Source organism: Lycium ferocissimum, chromosome 8 (genome assembly GCF_029784015.1).
Source record: "Lycium ferocissimum isolate CSIRO_LF1 chromosome 8, AGI_CSIRO_Lferr_CH_V1, whole genome shotgun sequence".
In the NCBI taxonomy this organism is placed as follows: domain Eukaryota; kingdom Viridiplantae; phylum Streptophyta; class Magnoliopsida; order Solanales; family Solanaceae; genus Lycium; species Lycium ferocissimum.
In genome coordinates, this window is record NC_081349.1 from 39,913,056 (window position 1) to 39,935,146 (window position 22,091).

At 34.6% G+C, this 22,091-nt stretch overlaps 1 protein-coding gene across 6 annotated transcripts; it reads left to right on the forward strand.

The window, feature by feature from the left end:
• Positions 1–1,342: 1,342 nt before the first annotated feature.
• Positions 1,343–14,444, forward strand: LOC132068434 (uncharacterized). 6 transcript variants are annotated; one of them, XM_059462015.1, is made up of 17 exons: positions 1,343–1,488; positions 1,602–1,681; positions 3,494–3,588; positions 4,436–4,596; positions 5,112–5,263; positions 6,492–6,610; positions 7,106–7,266; positions 7,379–7,453; positions 7,736–7,807; positions 9,348–9,485; positions 10,965–11,120; positions 11,714–11,766; positions 11,857–12,035; positions 13,145–13,224; positions 13,315–13,379; positions 13,851–14,008; positions 14,088–14,444. In XM_059462015.1, exons 1-14 carry the CDS (start codon positions 1,422–1,424, stop codon positions 13,203–13,205), a joined length of 1,569 nt encoding a protein of 522 aa, XP_059317998.1. In that variant the 5' UTR covers positions 1,343–1,421; the 3' UTR covers positions 13,206–13,224; positions 13,315–13,379; positions 13,851–14,008; positions 14,088–14,444. The 6 variants fall into 6 exon arrangements, with proteins under 6 accessions (XP_059317998.1, XP_059317997.1, XP_059317995.1 ...); XM_059462014.1 differs by lacking the exon at positions 13,851–14,008 and having other exon boundaries at positions 14,039–14,444; XM_059462012.1 differs by lacking the exon at positions 13,851–14,008.
• The last annotated feature ends 7,647 nt before the right edge of the window (positions 14,445–22,091 follow it).

Consider the following 22,091-nt stretch of genomic DNA (forward strand, 5'->3'; position numbering starts at 1 on the left):
ACCACTTTTTAATGTTATATGACAATTAAAAGTTAAAATCACTAACTTATCCTTCTAAACAGGATTCCTCTTAATTAGGAATGAGTCTTATTGTTAGTGATTATTTACAATTCTCTCGAAAAGTCTTAATTTAATTAAAGTATTTACGCTATCATTTATATTTCTCTCAATTAAGACATATCTCTCAATTGCAATCATTCTTTCAGTATAGTCTAGTTGTGTGCACATATCCATCCGCCTATTGACAAGTGAACAAAACAGTGCACTTACTAAGCTAAATTTCTCAAGATTGGGCTCGCCCAATATGAAATTAAGAATTCAGCTCCCGGAGAACTTTTGCTCATTATCTTCTTTGCCTTTATAGTACCCATCTCTCCACCCAAAACCGACATGCTCGCGAAGTCACAATTGATGATTGCCAGAAAATAGCATACGCTCACGATTCACGAGCACCGTCGATTGAGGTTTGAAATACTGAAGTAATATTTGATGTCCAAATGTAAGCATTAGTTTACAACACCGGTTCAACTAAACCCGGTTCAACAAAACATTATATAAACTACAACGACCCATTAAAAAACCCACTTGCACTTCATAGTTAAAGCAATGTCAAAATCAAGTGAAAATGAAGAACGTACAGTGAATCCGAATCTATATCACACATTCAAGTACTTGTTTGATAAGTTATTTTAATTCTCTCAATTTCATTTTATTAATTAATTTCATTTGATTAATTTTTATTTTCGCATAGTTTTGTTTAGTAATGTGTATGTTTATAATTGTACCTACTCAAAGTTTATCAAGTGGAATTCCATTCATATTAACTCTTGGATCGTTAGACACTTAACTGAAGAAGATTATGCAGTAATTCTCTATTTTAATCCTTGTACTATATGATAGTAACCGTTTTTTTAAAAATAATTTCAGTAATTATCATGTTTCTATATAGTATGTGATCCAATTAGAAGGTGTTTCACAAATTTAATAAACAAATTAGTGGGATTTTTGAAATTGGAGTTGAAAATAGAGTTGTGTTTTGCCTACGTACCAAACACAAAAACATAAATAAGAAATCCACTTATTTTCTGAAAATATTTTCTAAGATAACATTTTCCTTCATACCGAACAAACTTTTATAAACTCATATCATCGTTATACAAACAATACAAAAGTAAACAAATAAATTTAAAAATAAAACAGTTATAACAACAACAACAGTTCTCTACAGATCTAGAACCTATCAGTGAATGATTTACAACACACCTAAACTAAGGGGACTAGGGTGCTAATTACCAAACCTAAAGGGGCCTAAACAGAAGTCCTCCAAAGAAACTCGAAAATCGGTTCAACTCCACACTATATAAACTATAATAAACTGCCATAAACAACCCAATTGCAATTCATGTTCTATTGTTAAAGCAATGTCAAAATCAAGTCAAAATGAAGAACGTACAGTCAATTTATCTCACACATTCAAGTACTTGTTAGGTCAGTTATTTTTCCTCAATCACAATTTCATTTAATCGCAATTTCATTTAATCAATTTCATATATTTATTCGCAAAATTTGTTCAGGAATAACGTGTGTGTTTATATTTGTAGCTACTCAATTTTTATCAAGGGGAATACCATTCATATTTAACTCTTGGATTGTGAGACACCTAACTGAAGAAGATTATGCGGTAATTTTCTATTTTTAATCCTTGTACGATATGATAACCGTTTTTAAAAATAATTTTCATTAATTATCATGTTTCTATATAATATGTGATCCAATTAGAAGGTGTTTCGAAAATTTAAAAGACAAATTAGTGAGCACGGGAATGAAATGGTCCTCTATCTTTTTTTTTTATTTTTTTTTTTAAATAATTCTCAGTGATTATCATCTTTCTATACAGTTTGTGATCCAATTAGACGGTATTTCAAAAATTTAATAGGCAAATTAGTGAGCATTGGAATGAAGGAGCCCGAAAAAGTAGATTTTTTTTAGAAGACTCAACACTCAAGGGTGTGGCCTAGTGGTCAATGAAGCGGATGAAGCTTTGTGATTTCTTTCCATTTTCTTATGGCTTTGTAGGCAGAGTTATCCGATATGGGAGGTAGAAGGTATTTGGTGGAATAGTCAAGGTGCGCTCAAGCTGGCCTCGACACCAACCTCATAAAAAAGAACGGATATAAAGGATCTATTTAAGTGATCATCCTTTTACATAGTAGGTGATACAATTAGAAGGTGCTTTGAAAATTTAAGACAAATTAGTCAGCATTGGAATGAAATGACCCAAAAAAAAAAAGTGGAACTAATCTAGAGAATTCAAAGACCCAAGGTGTAGCATAGCGGTTAATTAAGTGGGTGAACATTGTTCCTGGCTAGGTGATTTCTTCCCACCCGCCTACGCTTGAGTAGATTGAGTTATCCGGTACCTGTGCTGGTGGGAGGTATTTGATGGAATAGTCAAGGTGCGCTCAAGCCGACTTTGACACCACCCTTATGAATAAAATGAATATAAAGGACTGATATAAGCAACCCAACAAGTTTTCGATTGAAGATTTTTGTTGTTTTATGTATATGAATATATTTAGAAGTGTCCTAGTCTTGGTGGACAGAGTAATCTGGTACTTGTGGCTAGTGGGAGGTGGTAGGTATCCCGTGGAATTAGTCGAGGTGCGTGCAAGTTGGCTTCGAAATCCCACAAAGTGGAGGTCTGGAGAGGGTAAAGTGTACGCAGACCTTACCCCTACCTTGGTAGGTAGAGGCCGTTTCCGGTAGACCCTTGGCCAGGACACCACGGTTATTCAAAAAAATTAATATATTTAGAAGCCCACATTTACCAATAAGTTGGTTTGCTGTTGTTTCTTCTCATTGTTGTACTCTTCTTAGGGTGAGAATACAACATTGGAAAGATTGCCATCGGTAATGTTAGAAAAGAGTAAGTGTTTTTTATTTCGTGGTATTTCATATTATATTTAAATAGTATTATGTGATCCCTAACTGGTGAACAAAGCAGAACAAAAGAAAGTATGAATTGGTCACAGTATCAGAGTTAGCATTTCAGCTGTACTCTGAAATAGCCGTTGAAGTATGCAATAGTTTGTCAGAGAGATTCCACATTGAGTTTACTTAGGTATTACCACTACTACTTTGCTGTTAATTTGAATTTTAAAAGATAGAAACCTCTGCATCTCCATGGATTGACGAAAATATGGACCTCTCAACTAAATTAGCTGGATTAAAGAGTGAGAAGAGTTCGGTCACCTGTTGTTGTTTCGCTTCCGTGTTCTGGTATAAAATTTTGTGGCTGACTGGTTGTGAACTAGACGTTACAACATCTACATTTACATGTACCATATCGATTCACCATAATTTCTTTGATGTTTGTGGTGATTTGAGTTCAAAAACTTGTTATCAATTAATGCAGCTACTTTTTTAACTTTTCAACCTGACTACTTGGTTTTAATACAAGAAATGTCTAACATCTTTTTGGTGCATCATGCAGGTGTATGCTGTACAATTTCACTTGTTCATTACTTGTGTGCTTTTTCTTAGTCGAGAGGGCTTCAGGCGAGCATGTATGAGGGCAGACATTTATTGGTACTGTTCGATATTGCATATGATGCTACCTTTAGTTTTTTTTGTCGGATATCTTTGCACAACTTCATTTAGCTTCGATAGATAAATTTATCAAATCAATAGAAGCATATTGCAACTCTGTCTCATATTGGAATTAAAGTGTTCACCTCATGTAGTACACATATATTTTGCGTCAAGTTGTTATAGTTATAGTTAATAAGATGGTTGCTTATGCTTTTGTCGCGACTGTTTTATGTGATTGACATTATAACTAATTGTGCTTGTTACTATATTCTGTACTTATTAGAAGCACCAGGCAGGTGTATTACCAAAGGATTTTTCTTTAATCTGCAAAGAGATCAAAAGTCTGTAAATCCATCCCCTTGCTTTACATTTTCCTGCTTTCTCCACAAAATTCACTGCTTTTCTCAGCATCGAAAAAAAAAAGAAGTAAAAAACCTGTCTTGATAAAGACTTCCATTTTTATGTGACAGCATAGATAAACATGTGAAAATATTTTGAGAGTCTTTGACACAAACGAGAGCAAATAGGTGGCTTAGGTTTTGAATTCTCAGAACAAATATGTGAGAAAGGGCAAGAGGATACAATATTTTAGGAAACCAAATGTCAGTTATTGGCCGTTTAGATGGAACCCTAATAGCACTTCCAAAGAGCTAACAGACCACTAAAGCCGAGCAAATAAAGGTTTAGTCTCTCTGGTTTGGCATTTTACGGTTCCAGCATGATGAGTACATGATCTTTTTACTTTTGCTTCTGCCATTTTATATCTGCTTTGAGACTTTCATTGGAAATATCTTTTTTGGTTATGCATTTAATGTTTAATGACGTCACTGTGTTTAAATTGCAGTGATGGATCATCAGGGAGAGGAAATGCAGCAAAACTCTTGAAAGTAGCATGGATGACTCTCCCTTTGGGAATAATTATCACATTTGCAGGATGTATTTTTGTTTTATGGTGGCAAGAACTAAGTTATTCTAGTCAATATGCACAGGCTATATGGATAAATGGTGAGCTTAAACTTTGATTTACAGTCTTTTAAAGCATTGTGTTTTGTGCCAATTCTACAAGGTGAGCCAGGAAAACTCAGCCATACATGGTTACTTATCAAAAAAAAAAATATGATTCTGTTATCATGGTAGCATCTGTTTTTGGCTTTTGAACTGTCACTGGTGAGGATTTGGATATAGGCCCTTCTGAAATCGTTATTCATTGGATTTTTTTTTTATCAGTTCATTGGCCGTGTGTCTTTTTTTTATCAGTTCATTGGCTGTGTGTCTTTTTTTATCAGTTCATTGGTTGTATGTCTTTGGCTTCGATGTGATTTTAACATAATCCTGACCTGCTTAGAATCATTTTAGAATCATTTCTTCTGCCTACATCTGGTTGGAGGTTTGAGACTTGAAAGTAGCATGTATTGGACCGATGACCTTTCCCTGAAGTTGATTTTGTGATTTTTTGGGAACCAAAAGTTCTGTTGTTTGACATTTTTATTTTGGTTGGAAATTTTATTTCCAACGAGCAGGTTTTGCATGTATACTGGAGCTACTAGCTGAACCCTTTTACATCTTATCTCAGAATTTGCTTCTCCTCAAGTTGCGTCTGGTAGTTGAAAGTGCAGCTACCCTTTCACGTTGTATAACTACCTACCTCCTCATTGTAAAGCTACCCGGCATGGTAAACAACAATAGATCGTCTGCATTATTTACTCTTTTTAGCTCTTAATTTTAATTTATCTTTATTTACAGTAAAGTTAATGTGAGTTTACTGTCAGCTGCTCTTTATCATGTTCATTTAAAATATGATTTACTGTCCTCAATTGTGTATGCATGACTCTATTGTTGCTCAATCCTAGAGTTTACCTGTTCAGGATTGAATACTATGGACAGCCTCTATTGAGTTTTTCAAGTCTGCCTATGAAGTAGCGAACATGGACTCATTTTGAGAGCTTGCCAACTGAATCCTCCTTTTATGTTCAAGCCCTACTAAAGAATATGTCTGGGTCCAATGAACACTTGATCCTGTTGAATTATAAGATCAATGATATTTGGGATCTCCCTTAAATGGATTGGGTTCACAATTTGGTTTAAATCATAGGGATTAGTATTACTTTAGATCTTTTACACAAGTCATTTATTGTGAAATAGATGCATTGAACAACTTCTTCTTGGGAAAGTAGATCAAGGTGTGAATTGAATGCTAATGTGTTGCCAGGAAAACACCTTGTCATCTTGGCTGTATGATTTAAATCATAGGGATTAGTATTACTTTAGATCTTTTAGACAAGTCATTTATTGTGAAATAGATGCATTGAACAACTTCTCCTTGGGAAAGTAGATCAAGGTGTGAATTGAATGCTAATGTGTTGCCAGGAAAACACCTTGTCATCTTGACTGTATGATCTACTTGACCAAAGTTGGTCATTTTCTTATGAAACTAGTCGATGTGATCTTCTATTTTCTATTATTTACCAAATGCTATGACTCACAATGGAAAGGACCAATTTGTGATTTTTATTTCTCAACTAGAATCGTAATTTGAAAATATTTGAAGCACAAGCACTTAGTCTAGGGGCACTTTGATAAGAATGTTCAAAATTTCTTTGGGCGGATCATGTTTTAGGACATATAATGAGCTCATATGTTTTCACGGGTGGTTCAATGGGCTCGCCTCTCTATTCTTCTCCATTCAAATACCATGCTTTTCTCCGCAGTAGGGTATGAACCCGTGACATGTGCCTAACCCGCATATCATCCGTTGTGCGCTTACCGCCGGACCAGACCACCGGGAGCTTAATTTGATTTGATTATTATAAGTATTAAATCCAAATATTGAAGATTAAAATTTCATACTTTCAGGAGAAAGCAATATACAAATATTGAAGATTAGAATTTCTTACTTTCAGGAGAAAGTAATTGTATTTGCCTTGTCGCAAGTCGCATTTGGAGCTTTTGTGTTCTTTGGCTACTGGGCCTACTTTCTTCTTTTTCACGAGTATAGCAGATCTGATCTCTTCCCTTTTGGGTAAGTATTCTAATATTTCTTTTCCTCTCTACTTGTTAGCATACGTGTTATACGTTTCATATTTTCTTTGATAAGTGATATGATTTTTTTTTTTTTTTTTTTTTAACACAAAGTAAGGCACAAGCTGGTGCTTATAGAAAATTTACAGTCAAAGTGCAAAAACATCTAGATAGTGAGAGAGGAAGATGGGAGTAGACGCACATAATGCATCTGTATTGGTCCTAAAGAAAACAAGTCAAGTTTTTTTAAAATGAGTATGGAGCTTTTTCCTTCTTTTTTTCTTCCCCCTTTTTTGGAAGTGCGGGTGATTGAGAATGTCGCTGCAAGAAATACAAAAAAATGATTGGAAGCCTGCCTTTGGTTTGGTTTTATCAGTTGCTTAGCTTTGTTCAGAAAATCTCTCTGCCCATTTATTTTATGTTGACAGTTCTTCTCTTGTTGTGATTGGAATGTTTGTGCTACCATTATTTTGTTTGACAGTTAATACCCTTTTAGTGTAGGAAGGGGAGGCATTGATGAGCAGCTTTCAAAAATGTGTATGTTGTTTACTTTTCAATCTTTCCGCAAGTTGCTTCTTCAAGAAGGAGAAAAAATGGTTCTTGTGTGGTTGGACACACCATATAACCAAGCAGTATATGGGCTTGTAGACAAACTAGGTATTTTAATTGGCTATTCTTTACTTCTACTTGCTGCCTTTCTTAACAAAGCAGCATATTGCTTAAAAGGATCATATTCTTACCAGATACAAACATATAATTGATTTTTCAGGCAGCTTAGTGGTTAGGCTGGTGTTTCTCCCATTTGAAGAAAGTTCATATGCTACATTTGCAAGGTCTGCATCAGGTTTACTCGCCTTCCTTTTAGGACTCTTGTTGGTTATAGGACTTCACGTAATCATCTTACTTTTTCAATTCATATGTAATTCTAAATCTTACCCCACTTGTGGGATCACACTGGGTATGTTGTTGTTGTTGTATGTTCTTCTAAATCTTGCTTAACCTCATTTTTTGGTGCTTGTCACTACCACAAAGCTATAAACAAAACTTTTAGCTTTATGCTGACTTTCTTCTCTTCATTCAATTTGAAGTGGTAGTTGATACCTCAACTGTTTCACTGTTTTGGCAGGTGAACGGGCACAGAAGCAAAAGAAACTGGGAAAAAGCTTGACTGAAGCTATGAAACTTGTTTTACTAATAGGTAATTCTGACATTCTTTCATAATTTAACTTGCTTCAATGTTACTTTGATCTTTACTGTCTCTAGGGCTAGACATGTGGTTACCTACTTATTCTCGGATCCTACCGGGTCATAAAATTAGAAACTTTTCACTGAATGAGTAAAAAAAGAGATGAATGTTCAACATCTTCTAGTAGCTTAGCCAAATCTTAATTTCAGACCTGTTAGCAAACATTAGTTGAAATTATCAGATCCAGTTCTACAAATGATGTTATTTTCTTTGGAACTGATTCTACATTTAATCATTCCGGGTGCTGATCATCGACCTTCTGACAACTTATAGAGTATGTGATGTATTTCCTTACAAGAATCAACCTAGTTTTTCGAGTATGATTACTACTTCAAAATAAGAGTAAGGATCAAGAGAACTATGTGAAGTCACTATTATGTCCTCTTGTTTCCTTTTTAATTACTATTCCTTACACAATCCCGTAAAATATAGGCAGAAAAACTGTGGGACATTTCTCCCTTTTGCATGGCGATCCGGAAAGAGAAATATGAGGTATTTGAAGGACAAGCTATATAGAATAAAACATAGTTATTTAGGCACTTTTCTTAATGCAAACGGAAAGATTTAAATTGATTAGATAATTTGAAGAATTTTTTGGGAGTTCTAAAGATGAAATTTTGTGAAGTCAAGTGTAGCACTTTATTGGTGCAATCATGATAATGTGAAACAAATACTCTTTCCCTGTCATGAGAAAAAAACAATCCTTCTGCTACTCTGTAGGGATCCGAACCCAATTGTCTGCTATGCCAGCCTTTATTGCCGAAGTGGCCCTTTCCGTGAGTGGAATGGACTACTAAATCCTGAAGCTAATAAAGACTGAACTAAAATTAGGAGAACTTCTATTTTTAGGCACACACCACTGGTGACAAATTAACATATACCTATGGAAAAAAGTACTTGAAAGCCTCAAATACATTACTCAGCATTTGGGATGTTATGACCTTTTTTTTGGGGGGGGATAAAGAAGGGATGCTGTGACAGTATGACTTAACTAAGACTCTAAAAAGGTGTGGAAACTGGTTTTCTGGCTGCCATTGAAATGGGAAGTTTCAAAATATGTTCTTTAAACTTGTCTTTCCTCACTTATCAAAAAACAAAAAACTCGTCTTTCCTTGGTCATTTGGCTTGGTGTATCAGCATCTTTACCCTATGCTTCAATTTCAATTTCTTTTTGATAAATATGCTTCAATCTTTTTTCTTTTGAGCCGAGGGTCTATCAGAAACAGCATTTCTATCCCACAAAGGTAGAGGTAAGATCTGCGTACATGCTACCCTCCCCAGACCCCACTTGTGGGATTACATTTGGTATGTTTTTGTTGTTGATAAATATGCTTCAAACAATAAATTGACACACAATATGTTTCATTCTCTGCTTTATTCATTACACGAAAAAACTTGGTGAGTTTTTATTACATTTCAGCTTTTAGGCGTTTAAAAACAAATTGAGACTCCAAATAGCTTATTTTCATTCTCAGAACTGCCTGTCTTGTAGGTTTGGTAGTCATGGCATTTGGCCCTAGCTACTCCTACTCTCTCATTAGGTTGCTGTATGGTCGCAAGTGGAGTGATGGAGAAGCTTCAACAGCTCTACGATACTATTGCCTGTATGTAATTCTGTTGGCTATGAATGGTACGTTCATGTTTCGCTTCCATAATAGAAATTGATTAGTAAGAAATTATTGAGTAATTTATTTGAAAATAATGACTTCCATGAATTTTTTTTAACGCAGTTATTACTTCTAACAATGTTTTCTCATATAATAACTAAACCCAAATTACCCAATTAGGTTAACGAGACAAATCCAATAGGAATACTGATTAAATAAGATAAGTTGGCTCCAAATAAACCAAGTCACTCTTTGTCTAGACTCTAGAGTGATACATGAGAAATTCTACTTAAGAGTTTTTTTTATAAAATAAGGTAATTTCTTTTTGATAAGGTAAGAGTTTAGACACAAGGAAAAAATGACGGTTTGAGTAGCTATTTTTACTGAAATGGTTCATTTGTATTATCATGAGTTAATTTCACTAGGACCTGAAGGAGCTGCTGACCATGATCTAGACTCAAGAGAACCTTCTTCCTTATTTTATGTCAGTAAGGCTAAGTGAGCTCAGAAGAAATTTCATGCAGACAGGTTTCTATCATACTGAAAATTGATGGGGCCCTCCGCAATTGTCAGATAATTTTGGAATATCCAGAACTAATCCTATTTATATCCTTCCTTCTCATTAATTACTTGGGGTGCTAAAGATTTAACTATAGGTCTTCTAGTTCGTCCTCCCAAATCCTGATGTTGTGACTTAAAATGAAAAGCTTTTGACCATGAAATATTGTGGGCTTTTGACTTATTCTCAACACTGTAGGTTTTCAAAATTGGGCAGCCATATCTATTGGTTGATCTGGTTCTTATTTAATGATAACTAATAACCTAGGGCTTCAGCCTGTGGATTGGAGCTGATTCACTGCCTCTCATACTCTCAAGTGTGATACTTGGCACCTAATCAAGCTGTAGCTCTCGGTAAATAAGGCCAAAAATGTCGAAAGCATTGCAAAAGCAAACTAGTTTATCTTTTAGTAGTTGTTGATGCATTTGAGATTGTTATTTAACTGCACGGCTGCAGCCTCCGTGTTAGAAATTACTTAAGAGTTCTGTTCATGTTTGAAATTTCTGTGAGTGATGCAGTTGAGCTTTCTGATAAATTTTGGAAAATCATGCCTGGAATCTGACCAAGTTCATTCATCAGTCTTTTTTTTTTTTCAATTCTTGTTGAACTGCTACAACCTTGATACATGCTTTTGAAAGTTGTGACATTTGATAACGCTGCTTATTGTTTTTACATAACTTTTAGAAAGCTTATATATTCTGTTTCAAGTAGTTGAGATCTACAATCAAGTGTGTTCTCTTCTCGTTTGCTACCTGCCCCATTAATTTCAATGATATGGCCAAAAGATTATGCCACTAATTGGCTCTGTGTTTGTCTTCAGCTTGTGAACATGATATGTTGAATTTTACCCTGACCTACTAAAGTTTTCTGTAGCTTTACCAGCCTTACAGTAGACGACGGATCTATTGTGAATCTGTTGAGTTTGTCTTTGTCATTGGTGCAGGAACATCTGAAGCATTTTTGCATGCGGTCGCAAATGAGATTCAACTCAAGCGCTCAAATGATTCCTTGCTTGTGTTCTCATTGATTTACCTGGTGATGAATGTTTCTCTTATACATTCAGCTGGTGCAATCGGGTTGATTTTAGCAAATTCTTTGAGTATCCTTTCATGACGCATCAAAGTATTATAATTCTTATTTTCTTGGAATTTTAACAATGTATACTTTTGTTTAAAAAAAATTGATGATCAATGTTCTCACTGCAGATCTTGGTTCAGAAATAATCAAATAAGGCAAGGTCTTGCAGTTTGGTACTGTGTTGAAGATATTAAATATTCATGTTGCACCATACATAGGGTTGCATATTTTATTTTCAGCATCTTTCACGTTAGGAGGTCATAATCAATCATTTTATTGAAGAACTATTTTCACGAGCACTGGCTGCTTAGGGTTGCACGGTACATAGGGTCGCATTTTATTATTGTTGTGGCTGGCTGCTTAAACTGAAATGGCTATCTGCCAAATATGTAAAGGCAACAAGGGTTTGTAATCACCGTTTTCACAGGAACAGGAACTTTCTAGTAGTGAAATAGTTTCTAATGTGATTTGTGCTTACTCTCCTATTGCACTTGCATCTGTATCCAGAGTTGGAAGTGCATGAGTGGCTCACTTGATGTTTGGAACTGTGCGAATCTATGTTGTCCTTAAGGACATCTAAAATTTGTAGCAACTAGTTCCTTAACTTGTTGAAAGATATGGCTCTTAGGATCACTTACTCAGGAGTATTCATCAGGAAATATTTCCAGGTATGCTTGTGAGTTTTGGATGTTCAAGGATTTGAGAAGTCTGAACTTCCTTGGATCCTGGAGATGATTTATTCTTCGGGGTTTTTTCAGGATTCGTCCTCATTTTCCTTTCGTAGCTGCCTGCCCTCTGGTTGGACCTTTCTACTTCTTTCTGGAGTAGTTACTCTAGTTTCAGAAAAGATATTTCTGGATCGGGATGACTTCTGGAGAACATTTAGCATTCACTTCTCAGTGGGCATAGCCAGTTTCATCCTAGCAGCCTTTATCATGTAAGTAGAGGAATTAAATTTTTGTATACCCATGAAATATGAGAAACTTGTCTAGGTTATTGCTTGTAAAAGTGCTCTTGCCTCCCCCACATGACCTTTCATCCCCCCCCCCCCCCCCCCCCCCCTCACAAACACATATATATATTCTTTCTTATCGGATAGGGTTATCGGGAGCTTATGAATATTGTTAAGTTCAGTGTTATCAAAAGCGCAAAAAAGCTCTAAGGTTAGCTGGGGCTTTAAGCGCAAATAAAGCATGGGCTTTAATGAAAAAAAGCGCAATGGTGCAAAAATACAAATATATATATGTTTAGTCCAAGATTAATAATAATAAGCATGAATAACAAATATATGGGAAAGAAATTGTAAAAATATTACGATAAAGTGAAATATCAATCATCTAGTGTCATCTCTCCAAGAGAGGCTCATTGACAAGGAAAAGTATGTCTTAGAGCCTTGATGACGACACTGAAGCGCACATAAAGCGAGGCGAAGCACTCAACATGTTTTGAACCTCGCTTCAGGGCTTAAGCGCGCCTTTGATAACACTGGTTAAGTTGTCCCACATTGGTTGAGGGATGAGTTGTTTGTCTCCTTATATGGTTTGAGACGAACCTCATCTCATGAGCTAGCTTTTGGAGTTGAGTTAGGATCAAGATGCATTTCTTAACAATGGTATGAGAGCCAGAACCATTCCTGTTATTATGTGTGCCAATGTTGGCCTCCATATTATGTTGACCACGCAACATATCAGGACCAGCTGTGCAGCAGGGGAGGGGGGGGGGGGGGGGGCTCTTAAGTTGTCCCGCATTGGTTGAGGGATGGGTTTGTTTGTCTCCTCATATGGTCCTGGACAATCCTCACCTTTTGAGCTAGTTTTTGTGTTGAGTTAAGCGAAAGGTCCATTTCTTAACAAAACTGACTCTTGTTGAATGACTCTAGCGGAGTGAACATTTTGTAGTGTTATGCACTGTGGACAAGAAGTGTAGTAAACTAGGCCCAAAGACAACATCAAAATTAACTGTTATAAGCTGGAAGTCCTTTAACTAATTTGTATTCTGAAGAGTATAGCCTGTTTATTCGTTTGTCTCACCTATCATAATCTTCAGCTATCGTCGCGAGAGGACCTTTATCAACAATATCATACGTTTCCGGGAGCATGCTGACTGAAGAAGAAAGTCCCGCTCCAGTGAGGATTTATTTTCCGCCAACTTTAATACCCAAAATTCTGTTATATTTTAAGTTTGACGTTCACCTAAACAGACCCCTCTCGATGCAGGTCAAACCAAGAACCTTAACGACAATTCTTTGCTGCATCTCAAAGCGAAAGTCATTTTTTACTAGGTATCAAGAAACTCTCTTTAGATGTTTTCATGAACTGGTTCCTTCTAGTCTGGCCATAATATTTGCTTAATGCTGCAAGCAGGTATTTGTCAGGTTTCTACATCAAATCCAAGTGGTGTTGGCATCTCAGAATTTAAATCGTTCAAATCAATTACTTGAATTTTCCAATTGTAAAAGGGTGTATACTTTCAGATAAAGTTTAGTGAAGGATGCGAAAGTTAATTATTAAGAGACCACATTTTTTTTTTTACAATTATTAAAAGACATCAAAATTATAAGATTTTTATGAAGATCACTGATTAATTTGTTTGTTTTACAATGTTCTCGTTCTGTTTATTTTCAATTTCTAGAGGTGGGTTGATGTCTGATTCTGGTCTTCAGTTTGGATTTTCACTTGGCAAGATGCCTACTTAATTACACTTCCAGCATGGCATTAAGCAAGTTCTTTCTTCATACCATCTCCTTTTATAGGTTCTCCGGACCGATGCCTGCTGCATCTCTAGATCTATGAGGATCAAGAATAGATGATAATATAAAGTGATTGAACGTCTTATTGCTAATTACATAATGCATTTACAACTTAGTGATTGCCACCTCTTCTCCACATATTTATTTCCATCCCTGTGCAGGTTCATAAATTAGTCAATTATCTTATGCAGTTCTTTTTTATTTCATCTTGCTCCTGCATTTGACGCTCATGTCATCCAGGTGATGTAGGCGCGGGAGGTAACATTATTTCACTGCTTTCGCCTTTTGTTCAAGCATTTGATTGAATTGGAGAACTGATGCAGTGCCAGTAATATTGGTGCCATTACTGTGTTGTGCATCTGTTGCATTATATGCCCTATTTTTTCTTTGGTTTCTTTTCTGGCTTTTACAAGGTGAAAATTATGCAGTAGTATTGATGTGGCATATAAGACGTACAGTGTGTTTTTTTGGTGGAAAAAAAACTTTTCAGAAGCTTTACTATAACATGGCCTTGAAACCTTCTGTTGAGCATGCTAAGATACTTTGTATACATATAAGTTCATCTTGATTAATAGAGGATCTCATATATTCATGATATCAATTCTCTTATCCAGTGCGTGGATTGGCTCCAGCTGCAGTAGAACTTGTGAAATCATTTTTCTTAGGGCCCGTTTGGCCATGAGAATTATTCAACTTTTTCCGGATTTTTTTTTTTTTTTTCACTTTATGGTGTTTGGCCATAAAAAATCCAAATTGAAGTTGTATTTGGAATTTGGAAAACAACCAAAACCTTGTTTATCACTTTTTCCATTTTCTATTTTGGACCTTTACTTTTGTTTTTCTATTTTCTATTTTCTATTTTTACCCCAAATTTTTTTATGTTGCTCAATTTTTACCCTAAAAGTTCATACAACTTTTTTCACTGGTCAGAGGCAACTTATGTTGCTCTCCACTCCAACAAACATTGAACATCATGTGCTAAAAAGTCTTTAAAATAAAAGAAACAGGTGGTTCAACAAAGCCATATTTAGAAATGCTATATTTATGTGTACACCAGTAAGATTTCCAATTGCAACCTTTTGATGGAAAGAAACCATCAGGCTTGAGCACTCCATAAGTTGATCTATGTTTATTAATTGCTTTGGGTGATTTTGCTAGATTTTAGAAATTGGAGGTACAAATCATATTTCATGTTTTTTTTTTTTTCAAAGTACATTTCAATAATGAAATATTATTTGCAAAAACTATGGCAAAAAACAACTCCAACTTCAAAAATTCCCAAAAAGTGTTTTTATTTTTATTTTTATTTCTATGGTCAAACGCCTACTTAGTTTGGTTCCTCTTATAGGATAAAATCTTATTCCTGCTTTTTTGCAACCCTATAAGTGATCCTCATACGGCAATCAAGAATAGCCAAATAGATAAGATAGGTATATACATAGGTCCTCCTAAGAAGCAGAGTGATGGATGGCATCCAAGGGTGTGGCTAGGGCTTTACAAAGAAAAACGACAAATTGCATTAAACTGATAATTCGAGTCAAATTGAGAAAAATTCGATTAATGATTTGATTTGGCTTTGTTTGGTATTGGAAAAAAAAATCCGACCATAATTGATTTGATTTGGTTTTAACTAAAAAAAATCAAACCGAATTAAATCAACCCGATAATAGATATATACAATTTTTAAACATATTTTATACATAAAAATATTTATTTGTAATTTTTAAATTTTTTCATAATTTTTATCTTTTAGCATATTATTTCAAATTTGGACTTAGAATTTTGAATGATCCAATAAATTTTATCGCCCAAAGAATGTTAGCAATTCAAATAAAGTTCAAACCTATACCAAATCACTATTAATGCTAACAAAAGAAATTCAATTTTATAACTGAGAATGACAATAATGTTGGATATCTATTATTTACTTTCGCATTGGTTTAAACAACGAAAATATATAACTTTATTTTATTTTATTTATGTTATGTAATACTTATTTTAGCATGACTTGGGATTTTAGATTATAATCATCTTTATTATGGCTTAATTAGCAAACTCAACAAAAAATAGATTATATAACGTTTTCTATCAACCAAACGAACATGAGAAAATAAGTAAGAAATTCACTTATTTTTCACTACCCAAACGAACATGAGAAAATAAGTGGAAATTATTTATTTTCTAGGAAAACATTTTCCTCCATACCGAACATGAGAAAATTGAAAAATATTTTCCAGCAAATGTTTTCCTCCATACCGAACACACCCTATAATCATCTTCATTATGGCTTAATTAGCAATATCCATTTTATGTGATTTCATCATCTTTTTTGTTGAATATTTTATCACAATGTCATCACTCATCTCACATTTTGTGTTATTTTATTAAGAAACACCTTAATTATATAGTTGTATCTTATTATGACTAAAGAAATGTTTGAAGTAAAAGTTAAAGTATATGTTTTATATGAAGACTTTTCCCGAAAAGAAATTCGAAAAACTCGAGAAAACTCGTGGTTGAAAAACCTGACTTATGTTGGTTTGGTTTGTAGATTTTAAAACCCGACACAATTGGTTTGGTTTGGTATTTGAAAAACCCGAACCAACCCGGTCCATGTACACCCCTAGGTGTGGCCTAGTGGCCAATGAAGCAGATTGGAAATTATGAGGTTTCAGGTTCAATCCCATTGGAGGCAAAAATACTAGGTCTTTTTTTTTTTTTTTTTTTTCATTTGTCTCCTGTCCAAGTCTCGGTGGATAGAGTTATCCGGTACCTGTGCCGGTGGGAGGTAGTAAGCACACTGTAAAATTAATCCAGGTGTGCGCCAGTCGGTCCGGACATCATGATAATTAAAAAAAGTAAATAGCAGAGTGATGGATGACAAGGCCATGGAAAATAAGTGACCATAGAGGACTTTCAGGGGTGTATGGGTTGTCTTCCAATGTCCATAAAAGAGACCAGTAATGTTAGAGCTTGGTAATTATAAGCATTGAGAGCTTAGGCAAAAGGTAGCCAAAGTGGGGGAAATGAAGCCTATGTTGATTAATTAGACTAGGCCTTAAAATAAGTAGTATTCATAATGAAGGGGGGAAAAGGTATACAAAGTTAAAAACATTTTTATGCGTCATGATTATCTTTTTTGATTTTTGCTTGAAAGGTTTGGCTCTTTAATGCAATTAGTACCTTTCCCCCTTTGCTTCAAATTGCAGATTAGATGGATAGATACCTTGGGTAAATAGGTGTCTTATGATTTTAATCAATATTTGGAGTAGATAAATTAGGAAGGAATGGAGGAGGGGATTGGGGAAGCAACAGGCTGAACTCTACAATGTAAATTTCGCTACGCATAACCGATTCCAAGTCTGGATATGGGAGAAAATTTTGTTAAGCATAGTTGGTTCCAAGTTCGAATAAAGGAGAAGAGTTGCGGAAATGACCAGCATAAATTTTTTAACTATAATAAATCCCTCTAAAATTTCACTATATTAACCACAATGGGATTTACCTATATTTGATTGAAGAAGAGAAAAGCTGAAAGGTGGAAAGCAGCAAAAGTGGAAAAGGAGGGGAAGTTTCTTAATGAGTATTGTCAACAATAAGTGCCATGGCATGAGGTTTGTATCATTGTTTTGACTAGCAACTTTGAGTTGAGTCCATGGTGGTGAAGATATATTTTAGTCTTACTAGCCAAAATTTGATCATCTGCTAAGTGCTAATTTAGAATATCCACATCCCGTAACTACACCAAACCATACCAATTTCCCAATAGTTAAGTCATAAACTAAGGTGAGAATGTGTATGATTAATCTTGGTTTAGTGATAAGAGAGTATGTGAAAATATGTGGCATGTATTCATTGTTTCGCTCTAATTGTACCTAGTTTAAAATAAGTTTCTTTAATTGCTTATGCTTTTACCCAACCTTAAACTATTGGTCCTAATACAGTTAGAATGAAGTCTTTGAGGGATTCTAAAACTAGGAAAAATGTTTATAAACCTCAATGCACTTAGAATGGCATGGGTTTGTTCATTTTCTACATTTAGGAAAGCAAAAGCAATTATCCAGCAAAAGCAAGAGAGTTTTTCTTTTTAATAGTTGCGATGTTTGTCAATTTGTTGTGTATCTCAATTAATCCATGACGGAATTGCTACCTCTCACCAACCCAAGTATCGGGTAAATCTGCTCACCGAGGCTTTGGACAAATGGGAAAAAATTATCTAATTTTTCTTGCCTGCGATGTAACCTAAGAGAACTTTCCACGTATATGAAGATGCTATCATACTCTATTTTTTTGCTTTGAATACTAAAGCCTAAAGAGCATTTGAATTACAACTATGCTCATATTGTATGGCAGTAAGCAACTAGCCTGCTACAACAATAACATATCTTGTATAATCTCACAAGTGGGGCTTGGTGTGTACGCATATCTTAATTCTACCTTGTGAAGATAGAGAGGTTGTTTATAAATAATTATTCATTTATATTCATTTGTTATAATTAGGGAATAGAACAGTTGTTACATACAAATAGTAGAAAGACAAAATTACCACGTAGTCTATTGGACAAGATATAATTATAGGGAATTATTATAAAGAGGAACATAAGAGCATCGTGATACTTTTAGACATTCCTAAAAACATTCTCGACATAGTTTCTATCCCCTTTTAACTATTTAGACATGCTTTGGAAGGCATAAATCATTTTGTTATTTATTTTTACTTTGGAAATGATTGTACGTGGGACATAATACTCCTGTATCTTCACTTTAAAGCAACTTCATTTACGAATTGCAATGATATATGTATGGGGCCTTCTTTGAAATCCCTTCATTGTCAATCTTAGTATTTCTTACATCACTCTCAAAATTCAAATGTATCCAAACCAGTGATGATGGGAATAGTTAACAGATCACAATCCACATGTATGCCATAGTTACCTTCTTTAGCTATCTAATCACCAAAAAGCTCAGCTTATTTTCAAGTGTGTCATTATGAAACATAGACTTAATTGCTCTCGCATATTGGGAAAACTGGGAAGGATTTAACTTAGATATATTGACAAAGTAAAAAATTCAAGTTGTTATCTTTATCAGGTTACCAAATAATGCTTCTCAATAATTATCTTATAAGTGAATCGATTATGTAAATATTTTTAAACTTTTCGGTGCATAAAACATAGAAATATCCTAATTTTTCCCCAGCAAGGGTAAGGGATGTTATCTTAACCTGAGTGGGACTTTGACATGCGCTTTCAATCTCCTTCAAAACCTAATGATTTTGTCCTCCACTAAGGCAAAAAAAGTCATATTGTGTGGCAAATGAAATGCCCTACTCTCCTACTAGGGTAGATATGTAAGAGACGGTCACAAAGCCCAGACCCCTACCCACCTTGGCCTTTTACCAAAAGCAGAGGCGAAGTTAGGATTTAGAGTTTATGAGTCCGGAATTCTGATTGTTTAAAGTTACTAAGTTCTAGATTAATAATTTGTACACATTCATTGAATTTTTTAATAAAAATACAGAGTTTGGATCGAAAATTTCTTGAGGGTTCGTAGAACGAAGTGATGAACTAGCACCGCCCCTTATCAAAGGATGCATGAAAAGTAGGGGCGACAAAATTAGCCATGAAAATATGACTTGTCCAATCCATTTAAGTTTGGGCGGATCATTAACTCAGTCCATTTTGACCGTGCAATCCAATATATCGAAAAGTTGAATTAAATATGTAGTCTAAATTAATTTAAGAGAAACTTTATCAAAATATTTTTAGCTTTATTTGTTTTATATATTAGATAGATCTGTATTAAATGAAAAAATTTATCTGCTAATTAAAAAAATTACAAGAAAATAAATAATGATATTAAAACTTGATAAGAATCGGTTGAGTTGGAATATGACACATTGTTTAGCTTATATTGACTCAATTCATCTCAACTCAAGTAACTTTTAAACAAGTTAATAATCCGTCTATTTATTAATTCATTCCATTTTAATCCGCGTTTATTTAGTCTTAACCACCCATTTTACATCCTTAATGGAAGGGATTGAGGGTCAAACTCTAGGACTGCCCTTTTTAGATCATCTCACGAGAACCTTTATATGTAGGGAAGTGGGTTGCTTTTAGGGTCAATTCTTGCTTGGTACCTCTATTCCAAAATAATTGATAGGATATAAAGTACGAAGATTATACTCACTCCGTTTCAATTTATTTGAACTTATTTCCATATTAGTCTATGCCAAAAAGAATGACTCCTTTCTATAGTTGAAACAATTTATCTTTATGCAATAATTTATAGTCACACAAAATATATGTGACTCATTTAATTAAAAGTCTTCTCTTCTTTCTTAAATTATGTGCCCAATCAAATGGGTTCATATAAATTGAAACGGATGGAGTATAATTTCGGGATTGAACTTAAAAATAACATAAACGGTAACAGTCATTTTTATTATTTAAAACATTATATTTTTGGAAAGATCACTGCTAATAAACTGCCCAAAATCGAGGGCTGCAGTGAAAATCCATCGAAAACCGACAGACTACGGGTTGTTGGTTTAGGATCGATGGAAAATCGTTGGACTCCATCGGTTATGTAAAATAGAAAAACTAAAAAAAATCGATGAAGTCCATTGGTTTTTTTAAAATAAAATAAAGAAATGTAGCAACTTGAGAATCGAACTCAGGTATGTACACTGGCATTGAACAATTCTACCACCAGACCACTCATGCTCTTTGATTAAATAATTCCATTGTTTTAATTTATAATCTTAAACTGCAGTTTGTCGAATTTATACTCTTAAACTGTAGTTTGTCGCTCTAAAAACCGGCAGAGTCCGTCGGTTTTTGTATAAAAAAATAAAAAATCGATGGAGCCCTTTGGTTTATTTTAAAAAAAAAATATAAAAAATAATTATAATTTTCGCGCATTTTTGCGCAAAAAATGACAGAAGTATGTCGATTTTCCTTAATAAAAAAAATATCGAAATCCGTCGGTTTTCTCTTTTTTTGGTAGCGGATGTAATCAATGAGAAATTATTTGAATGTGTATACAGTAATGGTATCGTATAGAATTATGAGCAGGCGTCTTCTTACACCGTATATATAACTTCTTCATTTTTTTTTTTTTTTTTTTTTGCATATATTATAGATGTTGGATCTCATTAGCTTTTTTGTGTGTTTATTGTTTTATATTTTAAATATTCTTATAGTAAATGTCCTGATTCCGTCACTGCTGTTCGATGTTTATATTGGCTGTCAGCTTTCAGCTGTTTTATCAGTTTCTGTTGATTTTCACTGTGTGTTCAGAAAATTTCCAGATTTTACAACATGCGTAAAGGGTGAAGTTAGGGAGAAAGGGACCAAAAATTTAGTCTTGATAAGAGTAGAGACAATAGCTTGTTATATATGTACTAAAATACAATATGTAAACTGAATACATATACTAACCTGTCCAGGTAGGTGGAAAAAAAAATGAATGGATATACATAGTACATGCATTAGTTTAAAATATGGTAAAACCTAACTTGGATGATAATTTTAATTCAGACTGTGGGTGGCTAGGGGAAGGAATGTATACATGGGCTTTAAGATTTGAGTAAGAATAATTTGTTTTTGTTGAACAAGACTATCTATATACTAGTATTAATTAGTTAACCTAATGTGACCCTTCTCCTATGAAAGAGACCAAGGGCTTAAGAGTTGCTCTACTTGGAAAAAGCACAGGCCTGCTTGTGCAGCACAAGACAAGTGTCACGAGAGCGACGCTCAGTGTTAGATGAGGGACTAACATGTTCGTAGCCATTGCAGAGTGTGTGCATGGACAAGACCCATCAAATGACATGCGCTACTAGAATATGGTTGAGGCCATGACATCAAACGGGCAGCACACCTGTGAAGCTAACTCGTTGAGGCAAGCTTTGTCGTAAGCAGAGGCAGACCCAGGATTTTGACGTGGAGGGGGCACCAATGACCACTGCCTTAATATAGATATGTCACTTATTATATGAAAATTTGGCGTGCAATTCTTTGAAAACTTAATAATTATGCTAAGTTATTGGTAAAAGTAGTAGTATAAAGTATAAACTTCAAAATTGGAAGAAACGAAAATAGGTTTAGAACGGAAACAAAACAAACTCAACAAAAAATAGAAATAAAAGGTCTTTATGACGGGAATGAGAAACACTAGGTGTTATATAAGGGCCTGAAGGGCAACAATCAAATGCGTAAAGCGATGGATATCTCTCGG